At 40.4% G+C, this 14,362-nt stretch overlaps 1 protein-coding gene across 1 annotated transcript in view; it reads left to right on the top strand.

The window, feature by feature from the left end:
- NUP188 (nucleoporin 188) overlaps positions 1–14,362 on the top strand; it is a 30,543-nt gene that overhangs the window by 1,711 nt on the left and 14,470 nt on the right. The window contains exons 2-23 of the mRNA XM_068914661.1: positions 894–948; positions 1,580–1,653; positions 2,245–2,329; positions 3,022–3,102; positions 3,579–3,623; positions 4,216–4,308; positions 4,446–4,565; positions 4,996–5,207; positions 5,948–6,062; positions 6,587–6,787; positions 7,538–7,627; positions 8,205–8,270; positions 8,802–8,921; positions 9,404–9,530; positions 9,657–9,812; positions 10,373–10,499; positions 11,134–11,221; positions 11,312–11,388; positions 12,253–12,367; positions 12,733–12,853; positions 13,094–13,160; positions 13,604–13,732. Coding sequence (XP_068770762.1) covers positions 894–948; positions 1,580–1,653; positions 2,245–2,329; positions 3,022–3,102; positions 3,579–3,623; positions 4,216–4,308; positions 4,446–4,565; positions 4,996–5,207; positions 5,948–6,062; positions 6,587–6,787; positions 7,538–7,627; positions 8,205–8,270; positions 8,802–8,921; positions 9,404–9,530; positions 9,657–9,812; positions 10,373–10,499; positions 11,134–11,221; positions 11,312–11,388; positions 12,253–12,367; positions 12,733–12,853; positions 13,094–13,160; positions 13,604–13,732 — 2,364 coding nt within the window. The remainder of the gene's footprint in view (positions 1–893; positions 949–1,579; positions 1,654–2,244; positions 2,330–3,021; positions 3,103–3,578; positions 3,624–4,215; positions 4,309–4,445; positions 4,566–4,995; positions 5,208–5,947; positions 6,063–6,586; positions 6,788–7,537; positions 7,628–8,204; positions 8,271–8,801; positions 8,922–9,403; positions 9,531–9,656; positions 9,813–10,372; positions 10,500–11,133; positions 11,222–11,311; positions 11,389–12,252; positions 12,368–12,732; positions 12,854–13,093; positions 13,161–13,603; positions 13,733–14,362) is intronic.

Below are 14,362 nucleotides of genomic sequence, written 5' to 3'. Positions count from 1 at the left end.
GTTGCCAACGCGGGTCAGGAGAGGTCCTTTAGCTGCTATACAGGGAGGTGCATCTAACTGTCAAGGAAATTGGCAGGTAGAAATTAGGTTGGTTGCGCTGCTGAAAATAATAGCGCGTATAATCCATTTAAATAGCACCATGTGTCAGAAGTTACAGATGACTTTCATTGCCGTAGTGAATTCTCTTGAAGACGTTATTCCAAAAATAAGTTAGTATGTTTTTTTGTTTTTTATAAGAGTTGTTGTACAGCAATCTTTGCATGATGAGTAGTGCTGTTTAACTCTTGATTTGTTTTATATTGCTAAAAGATCGTCAGTTAGCTCCGAGTTCCTGAAATGTTCTACTTGGGTAGCAACTTTTTGCAGAGCTGTTTTAGGGAGATTCATCTTTCTGGTTTGCATATGCCTGAGTTAGGATTTGATCTGTAATACTTAATAGCACAAACTGGCTTTCCTACAAAGTTGTAAGGAACAGGGAGAAACAAGAAGCTCAGGGTTAATATTCCGAAGAACTGAGGCAAACATTCTACCTTATGTGAAAGTATTGCCGTTTTTCACTTTACCTAGTTTTATTTTCCACCTGGAGTGGAGTAGGAAACTATTATAGAGGAATTTGTTTGGAGGAGAGCAACAAATGACATTGGATAAAATATTGCTCTCTACTTTAATTAGATTTCCTCTTACTAACCTCAGATGTCCAAATAGCAAAATCAGATTGAGCTAATAAACTGATATAAATGTGCTGCTTCCTTGATATGAGTTTATGTTTCCCTGTACCACCTTAATGTGATCTGCTTGAAGTAAATTGCAACTTTAAAAAGGAGTAAGCTAAATATAAACCTGAGACAGTGTTCATTAGTAAAATACTCTCTACCTTTTCCCTTTGTTTTTAGGAGCAGCAGAGAATTGTGGACTATTCTTCTGGGCAGATCAGCTTTAAGAGAACCAGTAAGTCTGTGTCTGGCGAGGCAGGTTTGCCCGTCACTGAATGGACTTCGTGGCCTAAATACATCATTTGTTGTGCAGCTGTTTGAATATCAGTGAAAATATGTTTTTGCTGCTTTTCCCTCTTCCTCAGTGCGATCTTTTTTTTCCCTCTTTTTCCACTCCTTGTTTATTTTTCCACTCCTTGTTTATAGCTGCTTCATGAACTTCTACCTGGAAGGGTGTATGTGAAAAGGTGGTTCCCTTTCTGAAGCGGACACAAGTGGTACTTTCTAGACTGGCTGGCCTGGGTATTCATGAGTGGTACAGCCTGCTTCCTTATTTTCTGGGACGGAGCCCGTGCTTTCAAGAATGTGCCCAGAGGTTGGAAATCCAAATGTGTTTCTAAACCCAGTCCGTTGCCTCCTCTTTCCTCCCCCTTCCCATAATTAGGCAAGGCAGCAAGCTTTTTCATACAATATGCACCTTGAATCAGAGCCTGAATCATAGACGCTCTTGTTGTTTGTTGTGTGTTGTTCCTGTCTCTTTGTGGTGGTGGTGGTGGAATTACTTTGCCTAGTTTAAATTAAGCAAATCTGATACTCGGAGGTGTATGCCGAAGAATCTGTTCAGCAGTATTCTTTTCTTTTTTCAGGCTCAGATTGCGGCAGAATTGAACAAACACTGGCAGAGGCTGTTAGAGGGGCTCTCATACTACAAACCCCCAAGGTATAGCAATTACCTGATTTTAGAAATTGACCTCTAACTTCTAAAATGAGATCTACTAATATGTAGAGAAGAATGTTGAATATTTCTCTCTGATTACATAAAAACAGATTTTTACTCTTGCGTGATTTGAGATTTCAGGAGAGGAGTAAAAAAAGAAAGTGCTCTATCCAAATAACATTTTGAGGCATGACACGTACACTGGAGAGAAGTAACAGTGGTTTCTGCTCTCCTTGCTAATGTTAGATAGCTCTTAACCCTTGCATCTGCTAACTTGTAGTGATCGCATGCAAGTATGCATCCTGCAGAAAAGTGACTCCTCTTGACGGTTAGTCATCTCAGAAAGGTATCCAGATTCTCTCACAGAGGGAAAGATTATATTCTCCTTTTTTTTTTATAGTAATAAGATAATGATGTTGAATGTTATCTGGTGGGAAGATTACAAAGTAGTATTGTATTAAATACTGAAAGGCCTTTGAAAGTAAATGAAAGTTAAGTTTAAACTGATAAAACTGAAAATTTAAAACTAAACCTTTTTAATTCATTCCTTGAGATTGCTGCATTGTTAATGACAAAAATTTCTATTTTCTTTAGCACGACTTCTGCAGAAAAAATAAAAGCTGATAAAGATGTAGCTGCTCCACTAAAAGAATTGGGTCTGAGGGTCAGCAAGTTTTTGGTGAGTGAAGGTGCTATTTTTTTTTTTTTTTTTTTTTTACCCCTGCACTTGATTACGTTGTTACTGGAATTGCTTTTTTGAGTCTTCACGATGTTGAATAGAGGCAAACTTAAGTTCTTTTCAATTTAGAATAATCTAAAAGGTGTTATAAGTACGTGTTGGGGCTTTAGGTCAGAATTTTTGAGGGGATTAATAACCTTGAGGTTCTTTGACCTTCCTTGTTAACCTAAGAAAAGGAAGGGAAGGCAGAAGCGCTCACCCTCTTCGGTCTTTCTTGGATTCTTTCAAGACATCTGGTCTTGGAAGACTGGTTGGCTAAAACTTTATGTCCTTTGAATTAGTGGTCATGTTTGAAAATACTGACCGATTACCTGCAAGGTTATGGTCATTCAAGCTAGAAGTTAGAGTTAGGTGGTTAGTGGAGGTACCTTTATTGAAATGATGTCATGTTCCTTTTGCTGAAGTCGAAGTAGCTACATCTAAGTCATGTCAAAGCTCGCGTGTTCTGCTTTAAACAAAAATACTGACTGAAACAAGTAACAATTCGAGAAGCAAAGGTTTTCTTTTGACGTACTTTGGAAATTACTAATTCCGAAGAGAAGAGCTGCCTGGATGTTTCGAGCGAGTCTTCATCTTTAATGAATTGAGTTGCATGTTATTCATTTCAGAGCATCTCTCTCTCTGTCTTTCAGGGTCTGGATGAGGAGCAGAGTGTGCAGTTGTTACAGTGTTATCTTCAGGAGGATTATAGAGGGACAAGGGACTCCCTGAAGGTCTGTTACTCACATTTATTTTCTTTTTACTCCACATCTTTCCTTAATGCCCGTAGCTCGCTGATGAATCTGGTCACATGCAAATCTGAGTACTGATTTGGAAATGGCTTTTTAGCTTTTCTTCTCTGAACCTGTAACGTTCAAGTGCTTTACAGAAACGTGATGCCAGATATCCAGGCCTAACTTTCTCGTACCTCATCTTACTTTCTTTGAATCTCTTTGTGAGGATTCATCTCCTCTCTCTGTCACAGAATACATGAAAGCTACAGATTTTTGAAGGAGAGTGAGCAGAGATGACGAGCAAACATTTAGTTATAAATGGAAGTTTTGGCTTTGTACTTTTGAAATCTGTCTTTCCAAAATAAATGGAGTGAAAAATTCTCTCTTATTGCTTTCAGTCTATTTTGTGAGTATGTATTTTGTCAGCAGGTATTTCTGTGGTCAGTAACTCCTTATTTTTTTTGTTTTGCTTGCAGACCGTTCTTCAGGATGAAAGGCAGAGTCAGGCTCTGATACTGAAGGTTAGTCTTTTGCATTTATATTTTCTTTTGAGAAGATCTGTTGACAGAGAACCAGCTTTATTTATATGGATCCAGAAAAGCCTGGAATGATTAAGCTGCTCTTTCATATAAATAGCAAATTTTGGAAGGTGCTTATGAAAGATATACATATAGATTCGAACAACATTAGTAGTTGCTATAGAAATTTTAGATTTAGTACCAGAATATTTAGCTAGGCAGACATATATTCCCCAGTTTTCCAAAGCTTGCAAGCTTATGCGCTGCTATATGAAGTGACCACTCTGAAATGGAGACTGATGGTCATACCTGATTGAGGATCGTGAGGATGAGGAATGAGGGATCAGCTCTTCCTCTTCCAAGCTGTCTCAATTAGCAGTGTAATTATAGTCATGTTCCCGCAGGCATGTTTTACTGCGTTCTATAAAGTTAATTAAGGATTTTTTCAGATAACTTAAAACTGCGTAGAAGTATGTTGAAACTCCAGCTGTTGTAATGTTTAGGGCGCTGTGTGCTCTTGTGCTGAAGGCCTTGGCAGTATATGGGAGAGGATACAGAATACCATATTGGTACTGATGGCACTGTATATTCACAGCTTGCTGACTATTACTATGAAGAGAGGATCTGTATTCTGCGCTGCGTCCTCCACCTGCTCACTTATTTTCAGGATGAGAGGCACCCTTATACAGTGAGTATGGGAACCTTTTCCTGGATATGATTTCAGTGAAATAGGCTGAATATGTAACTTATGCAATAATTTCCCACCTGTGACTGTAATAAGCACATGAGCGTGCATGTGAAAAGTTCTTTTATATATTTTTTAAGGCACAGTACTTTCAGTGTATCGAAAAGTTGGACAAGGAACTGGTTCCTAACTACCGGAAACAGTTTGAAGAGCTGTACAAAGCAGAAGCTCCTACGTGGGAAACGCATGGAAATCTCATGGTATTTTGTTTCTCGCTATTCTCTATCAATGTTGTAAAGTCTTTTCTTATGTATGGTTTGCTGGAAAATGAGTATGTGTGGATGCAGTTAAAAAGGATGTTTTTCTAGTCCAAGAAACGTAAAAAATGTTTTCCCTTTAAGGGAACACACTTTTACGCGGGAGCAAAGGGAGATGTTTGAAACATATTCTTCCTTGTAACAAATCCATTGATAGTGCTAGGCTAACGGATCCGTTTTGTGTAGCTGTTTGTAATTTCTCTGCATCAGCATACTCTGTATTAACAGTGGGACAGAAGAGCAGGTTTTCTTGCTGTTGGTGCAAGCCACTTACTCCACAAGCTGTTGAAATGCCTCCACACATCTTGGTTTCTGGTTGCTTTGACTGATCTGTGACCTTCAACATGTAATAGTAGGATCGTTTTCTGTGCAGACAGAACGTCAGATTTCCCGCTGGTTTGTGCAATGCCTCCGTGAACAGTCCATGCTCCTGGAAGTCATCTTCCTCTATTATGCATATTTTGAAATGTCACCTGATGAGCTTCTGGCATTTGCAAAGATGTTCAAAGAACAAGGATTTGGCACTAGACAAACAAACAGACACTTGGTAGATGAAAGCATGGATCACTTGGTGGACCGTATTGGGTAATTATCATGTATATTTAGGGAGTGAGTACGGAGCAAAACAGTTTTTTTCTTCAGTATGAAAGTATTTATAATTTATAATTGCTGCTGCCTCTCAAAATCACCAGTATTTCAAGCAAACTAATTGTGATGAGGGTAGAATTGGCTTTTCTGGTCCCACCAGGGGTGTGTGGCAAAAGGAAGGTGTAGTTGCAAAGCAGAGGGGCATATGTGTACTAACTTTAATTTAACTGTCCTTGAGAAGACCGGCAATGAAGACCCAGCGTCATTAGTTCTTAGACTGGCTGGTGGTGAAGTGAAGTTGCATCTTCACCATCCTTGCGGTGCTTGTTGTTTGGCTACTGCCTGAGTGGAGGCTAGCACGCCCTCTCTGTCCTCTACTGTTAACTGTGATGCCTCTGTTCAAGCTGTCATGGGTTTGCTTACAAAAGCAGCAGTAAGATCTTCATTTTGCGGTTTAAGACATAACTTAAGCTTCAGCTGGAGGGAATGAAAGTGCTGCCAGGTGGCAGAGAATTTTTGTCTGTTCAACCAGGAATGGTAGTTTTGAAGATTTTACTCTCTCATATACTGGCATTTTGAGTCCAAGAATCTGGATTAGCTGCTCTTTATTTAAGAATTCAATGTGAAAAAGGAGGGATAAATAATTGAAGAACAATCCAGTCATTCTTTGAAGCAAGTAGAAAATGCAGGAAATTAAGTTTCTGACCTACTTGTCTTTATCCCACTCCTGCTTTCAGATACTTTAGTGCTCTTATTCTGGTGGAAGGCATGGAAATAGACTCCCTGCATGAGCGTGCTTTGGATGACAGGACAGAAGAGCACAAATTAGCCAGTAATGAGCATATCCACCAGGTAAGCTAATGGGAGAGTGATCCCCTGGCAAGCAATATGGAACCTGCTGTATTTACCCAATCAGTGCTGTTAACAGATTATAACTGTAAGTTCTTGATCCTTGGATGTGTTGACTGAGTGAAAGTGGATAACATCCACCTAACGTGCCAGGGCAAATAAGAGGTAACTAATTCTTATCCCACTTAGGTTTGCTTGGTTATCTTGGGCCTTTCTCCAAAGAAGGGTGTGAGCAAAGAAATAGACAGTGTGAACTTTCCAGAAGGGGATGAAACAACACATTTGTATTGTCAGGGATTTTTAGGACAGAGAACACCTGAGACTAGAACAACTATGAACCTGTAAACCATGCACAAAAGCAGACCAAGGCTGCAACTATCTATAATTTGGTCAACTGCAACTTTGAAGTAATTACCTGCAAAGGAAAGGTGACTTTGTGGTAAGACCCAATCCAGCTGTATGCTTGCTGAGCATGAGTTTCTTTAAGATGGACTTGATTGTTTTGCTTCTGCCTTATCTTTGAGCAGGAAATGGACAATCAGCTGCTGCAGTTAGGGGATGTCTCACATCATGCACCTGTGCTTTTGGCCTGGGCTCTGCTCCGTCATACTGTAAGCCCAGAAGAGTCAACAAACATGATCAGGAGAATGGGCAGCACTGCTATCCAGCTGAACGTGTTCCAGTATTTAACAAAGCTTCTCCGATCACTGAGCAGTGGAGGGAAGAATGTGAGTTTTTTATAACCATATTTTTAGGCTCTTTGAAGGTTTTTTCACTACTGATGATGTAAAGGCATGGTGGGAAGCAGATGATTTTGGACCAGTGTTCTTTCAATCTAAATCTGGTTTTAAGCAGAGCATGTAGTAAAGGAACAGTATGTGATGGACATTTCATCATCTTGCCTGCTTTCAGTGAAGGGCAGAAATCAATTTGAAGTTAAACAGATGTTTATGCCCAAAGAATAAATAAAAGTAACTTCTGTAAGTTGAGGAACTGTATCTCATTTGAGCAGAAAAGACTGCATTTAATCACATTTGTTGATTTGCCTCCGTAGGTGTACCTGCTATTGTAGATCTTGATTATTAGCTGATATAACTGTGCGCCGTTTTCCCTATATGGTTTCAGTGGACAATGCAACGTACAGGTGAACTACTTTGTAGGCAGAAACCAAGGAGAGTAAATCCTTTTGATTTCTCTGAACACCAAGTGTTTCTTTTCATGATGTTTTGAAGAAGTTTCTGCTGCTGCTGATGACAGTGGCAACGTTTCTCAGTTCAGTGAAATCTTTCGTGTTATGTGAGACTTAACTAATAACTGCTTCTTCTTTTATTGCCTCTCTGCTGACTGCAGCAATGAGGTATGAAAGAAGCAGAATCTCATACGTGCGCACTGTCTGAAAAGGAGATTGAGCACTGCTACAGTGTGTTCTGTACTTCATAATTGTTCCTATAATGGTCTTGTGTATTCTTTCTTTCTAGTGTACTGCCAGCACAGCTTGCATGTGTATTTATGGGCTGCTTTCCTTTGTCCTGACATCACTGGAATTGCATACGTTAGGTAATCAGCAGGTAAGCATCCAAGACTCATTTTGTCTGTTATCTAATGTAAAACAACCTGTCGTAACTGACGCTACTACCTCTGTCAAATGCTAATCCTGCATTTGAAGCAGCGAGCTTTATGTGATTTACGTAGTTCTAAGAGAGTGATTTACTATTTTTCCTCCTCCATTTACGTGATATAAACTTGATGAACACCTCTGTAGACTGACAGATTAGTAATGAAAGATAAAGTGCCTTGCACATGAAATCCTGCAGTTTTGAAACTGATTGCTGATGTGTTGTTTCCAAAAGAATGGAAATCATAACTCAATCTCTAAGTTTGGGAAGACTTCATGCAGCCCTCTGCAGATGTAGTGGACGTCTTTGGCCAGTCCTTTCATCGTTAATGAGAGCGGCCTTAGACCGATTGCATGTTCTGGGTTTGGGTGTTCTAGATGTTTCCCTCTGTTTTGAATAGTGGAAATAGTTCAATTTTAATGAGTAAACATGGAAACTTAAATTCCAAGGATGTGACAAAACTTGGTTGGGATGAAAGCCCTCTGGGTGAAACAACTTTTTGTTTTCTCCTTCCTTTCTTTCTTTGAAGGATATAATTGATGCAGCGTGTGAAGTTCTGGCAGCTTCCAGTATTCCTCAGCTCTTCTGGAAGACGGTGAGCGTGTCGGAAGCTTCTTTGACCTGCCTTGCTTAGACTTAAAACCTGATGAAGAAAAAAGATCCCTTTAGGAAAGGAACAGACTGGTCGTATTTAGTTAGTTTCTGGGAGGGCCTGAGGAGTTAGTTTCCGTTTGTATTTATCTCTGATTTACTTTTGCCCTTTCCTGCCTTTTAGGTACAGCCTTGGCTTTACTCTTGAAGGGTACTGGAACAAGTTTTAATATAGGTGATAGTTTAAACCAGGGCTGGGGTTGCAAGGACTGAACTAACTCCTGGCAACAGCGTCATGCTTATTTTTTGTTGTCACAGAATTGGGAGGATATGTAATGCATTATAGTCTTACTTCCTGCCTTATACTTGCACACTGCCTCATGCTCTAGTCTGTGCAAGTTCTGGAGTGATACTTTTTGCATGACTTAATGTTAAACGTACAGCTTAAAAGGGAACTATATCCTTGTGTTATACTGAGACCATTTTAGTATTTCTTTTTAGTAATAAGACATTTGCTTTCTGTTTCCACCACCAGGAACCAACTGCAGGTCTGGGTATTATCCTGGACAGCGTGTGTGGGATGTTCCCCCATCTTCTTACTCCTCTCCTTCAGCTGCTCCAAGCCCTTGTGTCGGACAAATCTACTGCAAAAAAGGTGCAGCATCTCTCTTAGTGTTTGGGAGATGATTTATTTCTAGACAGGGAGAATGTGCTGTGTGATACTATTTTCTTTCTTTCCGTTACAAATGCATATCACAGTTGCAGCCTTAGATAACAGATATGAAACTTCTACTGAAGAATAGTGGTTAGGGCTCCTTTTTAGTCCTTTGTTGTTGCTAGACACTGGGGAGACCCGTTTCCTGACTTTTAGGAAGCTCTTCAACTCTAATGCCTGAAGATTAAGATATTGTCTCTTTGAAAAGTTGCACTTCATTCACAGTTCGTTCCTGATTCATTGGGTCAGACTTGTCTGGACGTGTGGACTTCCTAACAGTGTTTTGGTAGGGTTGGCGTGTTAGAAGGATATTGTGCGTGTCAAGAAAACTTACCTATTCCTAGAAATGACCTAGTTGATTTTTTTTTTTTTGAGAAGTTCTGTTTTTTTGGCTGTATTCTTTAAGCTCTCTCTGTGTGCAGGTGTACAGTTTCCTGGATAAAATGTCATTCTATATTGAATTGTACAAGCATAAACCTCCTGATGTGATTTCTCATGAAGATGGCACACTTTGGCGAAGACAGGCTCCAAAGCTACTCTATCCTCTTGGTAGGGGAATTGCATTTGACCTTTTCTCATTCAAGTTTTGGGGATTTAGTTCCTTTAAGTGTCTTCTAACTCGTGGGGAAATTCATGACTTAATTTTATTTCACCTCCTCCTTCTTCAATCCTTAGGGCTAGGCCAGACAAATCTACGGATACCTCAGGGAACAGTAGGCCAAGTGATGCTGGATGATCGGGCTTATTTGGTACGATGGGAGTATTCCTACAGCAGCTGGACACTGTTCACCTGTGAGATTGAGATGCTGCTCCATGTTGTATCAACAGCAGGTAGGACATGTTGGGAATTGGGGGCATGAAAGAGAACTATGTGTGTCTGTTAATTGATATTGGTTTGAGGTTAATAGTAGGACTGAGCAGCAATAAGTACTTTGTATACGTTCTTCACCTCACAGGGATTGCCTGGTATGGTGCCAGTCATCATGAGCAGGTGATGACTGTGGAATACAGCAGCATGTGGAGGGCCCTGATTAAGTGGGGGAAGAAAATACTGGAGGAAAGCATAGAGAAGGAGGGGATTTGTAGGAGAAACATTGTAGAGCAGAGAGGGAAAAGTCAAGGGCGACAAGAAGATGAAAAGGCTTGGAATACTCTTCCAGAAATCTGTTTTTGTGTTACGATAATTCTGTGAAATTTGTTGGGAAAGGCTAAGCACATGTAGCGAGATGAGATAAATTTTAGAGGAAGGAAAAGTTGAGATAGATTAAAATAAAAATGTTTTGTGTTACGGGGAAACAGCCAGTGTATGTGCAAAGAGATTAATGTACGTTTCTATAGATTGGATGACTGCTTAAGTGTGATTAATTCTAATGTTAATGTTCCTTACCCAGATGTGATTCAGCATTGCCAGAGGGTAAAGCCGATCATTGATCTGGTTCATAAAGTCATCAGCACTGATGTATCAATAGCAGATTGTCTTCTACCAATCACATCACGAATCTACATGCTCCTGCAGAGGTAAGCCGCTGACCAGCCTTAAGTCACTAACAGCTGAGGTTCCTGAGAAGATACGATTAGCAGGAAGAATGATCAATTACCAGTTTGGTTAAAAGCTTTGCAAGAAGTGTCTCAGTGCTGGAATTCTCCAAGACTGGTGTTCAGCTCTCAAGGCTGTTCTGGCTACACACCATTTAATGCTTTAATTATAATAATACAGCAGGATGGCCTCTCGCTCCCTTCTTGAATGTAATACAATTTTATCTATTTCAAGGCATTTTGTACTGGTAGCTGTACTTACAGAAAAGGGGAATAAAGCCTACCATTAGAGCGGTACCTTCCTGGTGATAAAACAATCACTACTTATCAACTCTCCTCTCACTACTAACCGCCTGGGAATGGATTTTCTGCTGCGTAATCGTTGTTCACTGTGACAGTCTGCTGCTTTGGCAGCCTTACCTGTCGCAGTAAATTGCTCTAATTCAGGTGTGAGGCAGAGGTGGCTAAAAGCCTAGACTGATGTCTGTATTGTCCCTGGTTACTTTTAAATGCATGCGTACTTCAGTGAGAAATACATCTTTTTGATCAAAACAGTAATATGCAGGCTAGACCACGGGTGGCAGTGCAGTTTATGCATAATGCTTCTCTTTCCTAGGCTAACGACTGTAATCTCTCCCCCTGTTGATGTTATTGCTTCTTGTGTCAATTGTTTGACAGTACTGGCTGCTCGGATGCCAGCCAAGGTAAGGAAATGACCTTCCAGGTTTTCTAGAATTGAGCGCTAATAGACATGTATGTGTGAATGAGAGGGAATATCTCTACTTCTCTCGCAGGTTTGGACCGACCTTCACCATACAGGGTTCCTGCCATTTGTTGCCAATCCAGTGTCCAGTATGAATCACATGATTAGGTAATCCTTTTGGTTTTTTTTTTTTGTTTTTGTTTTTGTTTAAACCTAAACCTTTCGTAACAGGTCGTAAAACCTTTTTCCCAGTGTGAGATAGGAGGTCCATGAAATCCATGGATTTGACATGCTCTTCACTCATGAAAGGACAGAGAGCTGGCAAAAACTTTGCTATCGGTTCAGTTTCAGCAGAAAAGCTGGGATTCTTTGATCAAAGTGTGATTCCTGGGAAGGTCATCTAAAATTCCCTGGTATTCAGCATCTCTAGCTCATGTGATGTGGAATTTCCTCGTTTGTCAAATTACAATCTTAAATGGAGAACTATGAAATAATGTCTGTTGTCACACAATGGAAAAACAAACTCAGTAATACTTGGTAGAACAGTGAGCATTGGAGCCCTTCACCGCTAATGCTGCCTGTTGTTTTCACTCATGTGGACAGTCACTTGAGCTGTCAGCTGTGTAAAAACTCTTCAGCCCACTTCTCTCTTTCGCTTTCTCTTTCTCCACAGATTGTTATTTGCACTGTACGTGAATGAATTGCATGCAACTGTAAAGCATTAGTTTCGTGATGGAAAGTGCTTAAATAACAAATTTATTTTTAGGCAGTGAGGATGAGTGTGCTAAATTTGGAGTTAAGAGTAAGATTCATCTTATTCCAAATACAGGCTATAGCCCTGCGGAGAGGCAAAATACTGCATCTTAGAGTGCATATGATCTATGCTGTTCTGAATTAGTCCCTTCTTGCTTATGATCATACTTTCTTGTAGCTAGTAGCAGATGAAGTAATTGAGGTTGTACGTGTGCACCTGCTGCCCTTCTTGTCAGATTCCTGCTATTCATACCATGAACCCTCTTGCTCATTTCACAGTGCGGAAGGGATGAATGCTGGGGGCTATGGAAACCTACTGATGAGCATAGAACAGCCTCAAGGCGAGTACAGCGTTACCATCTCCTTCCTGAATCTGATCACGACTCTTGTCCGGGTGAGTGCTTCTGGAGCAGTCTTCATGTGAAGTTAGCTTTAGGCTGTTATGGTAGGAAAGTGAAATAGAGCAGTCTGAGATGCCCTTTGCAACGGGTTTCTTTGGGTAATAATTACTTGCCGCTCCCCTTTGTGCTATCGTTTCTGCTTTCTCTGTAGTCTGGTTCTCTCAAAAAAAAACCCCGTTTTGATTCATCGGATCTGCTGGGGAATAGAATTTGCTTGTAATTTGTAAATCTGTAAATCCCTGTACTCAATACTTTTCTCATACTTTAGAGATCGATATAGAAACTGGAATATCTTTTTACAGAAGATTTCTTGTCCTTTTAAGCAGAAGCAGAACAATAACACTTCTGTTTTCCCTAGGGACAACTTGGTAGCACCCAGAGCCAAGGGCTTGTGCCCTGCATTGTGTTTGTCCTGAAGGAGATGTTACCAAATTACCACAAATGGCGCTATAACTCCCACGGAGTGAGAGAGAAAATTGGTAAGGATGGTGGGGTTTTTCTTGGGGGTGGGAGGGGGGAAGGATCAGCTCTCTTATTGGAGAGAACGCTGATTTTTTTCTTTCTTCCCCCCTTTTTTTATCAGACCTTCTCTAGCAGCCATCTGGAATTTGCTTTGTGCATTATCAGTATTGCAAGATGCTGTGAATTTGTTTGAAAACGTTAGGAACTTGGCGACAGCTTTTCCTGAAAACTGAGTAGTCATTTACTCTCTGTTTTAGGGTGCCTGATTCTGCAGCTGATCCATGCTATACTGAATTTATGCCCTGAAATGGATCCTCGCAGTAGGTAAGATGGGCAATGGATTTCTGATCTGCAGTAAGCTCATTAACAGTGCGAGAGGACTCTGTTACTATCTTTTTGTTTCAATGTTTGACTGTGAATTACTAGGAGGAAAGTGATGTGGTTGTGTAGTATTGATTTCAGCCCTTGCCTGCATTCCTGAGTTCAGGGAGGGCAGAAAAACGTTAGGGATAGAGCAAACCATGTTGCTTTTTAGCGCACCTGACAAGGAAAGAGAAAGCAATAAGTATGTTCCCCAAGACAGATCTCCATCCACTTTCATATGTGGTATACCTGCTCTGAAGAAAGTAGAAGGGAGAAGAAAGTAGGGGTGCGTGGGGGATGTAGGAATTCATAGAGGCTACTTTGTGGTAGTTTACTTGGTGCTAGGTGAGAAACTAATGCAAACGCTCCCATTGGTGATGTCCTGTGTCATTCATGTCTCGCAGCAATGCCCCCAGCCTTCAGTCCTTGTGCATCTTCAGTCTGGCCAACACTGAAGCAGGGCAAGCTGTCATTAACATCATGGGAATTGGTGTGGACACAATTGATATGGTAATGGCTTCCCAGTCTAGTAGGTGAGTTGCATATATCACTGCAGTAGCCTGAGGAAAGAAGAAACAGATAATACCTGAAATGTAGTTTTAACTTGCTTAGTCTTAGCTGGGCATCAGCATAGCAGCTAGCTAAAGCAAACTGCCTCATATGTTCTGGAGGACGAGCCTTCTGTGTGTCCCGGACCTGTATGTAGTTTTTGCTGTACACTCTCCATTTCATGCAGTTGCTTTAGTTTTCTGTTTTGCTCAGCCTAACTGACGTTTGGAGCATGTCAGTGGGTGTAAATGTCCTCAATTTTTTAATGTTTGCTAGCATTACCTTTTTTCATCAAGAATTCACTTGAGCTCAATGTGTAAGAATGAATGAATGAATTAGAAGCAAGAGGATTATAGCCGGTATTAGAACGTCTAGGTCTTAAATTTACATCAGTCTAAGTCAAGCTATTATTATGAATGAATCATTATCAATGAGTTGTTATGAATGAATCATAACAAAGCTGGAACTGTAATTTTAGAAGGTGCTAGGAATGATTAGTCTCTTCAAGTTGGATTCAGAAGGCTGCTTGAAGTACTCTTGAAATCGACTGTATTGAAGGCTTTTTTAGCATTCAGAGTGTTAACTTCCTTATGGTTCTCACTGAGGCTTGAAAC

This window comes from Struthio camelus, chromosome 20 (assembly GCF_040807025.1).
Source record: "Struthio camelus isolate bStrCam1 chromosome 20, bStrCam1.hap1, whole genome shotgun sequence".
NCBI lineage: Eukaryota > Metazoa > Chordata > Aves > Struthioniformes > Struthionidae > Struthio > Struthio camelus.
The sequence above is the reverse complement of the archived record's forward strand: the minus strand, read 5'-3'. Positions and strand labels throughout refer to the sequence as shown.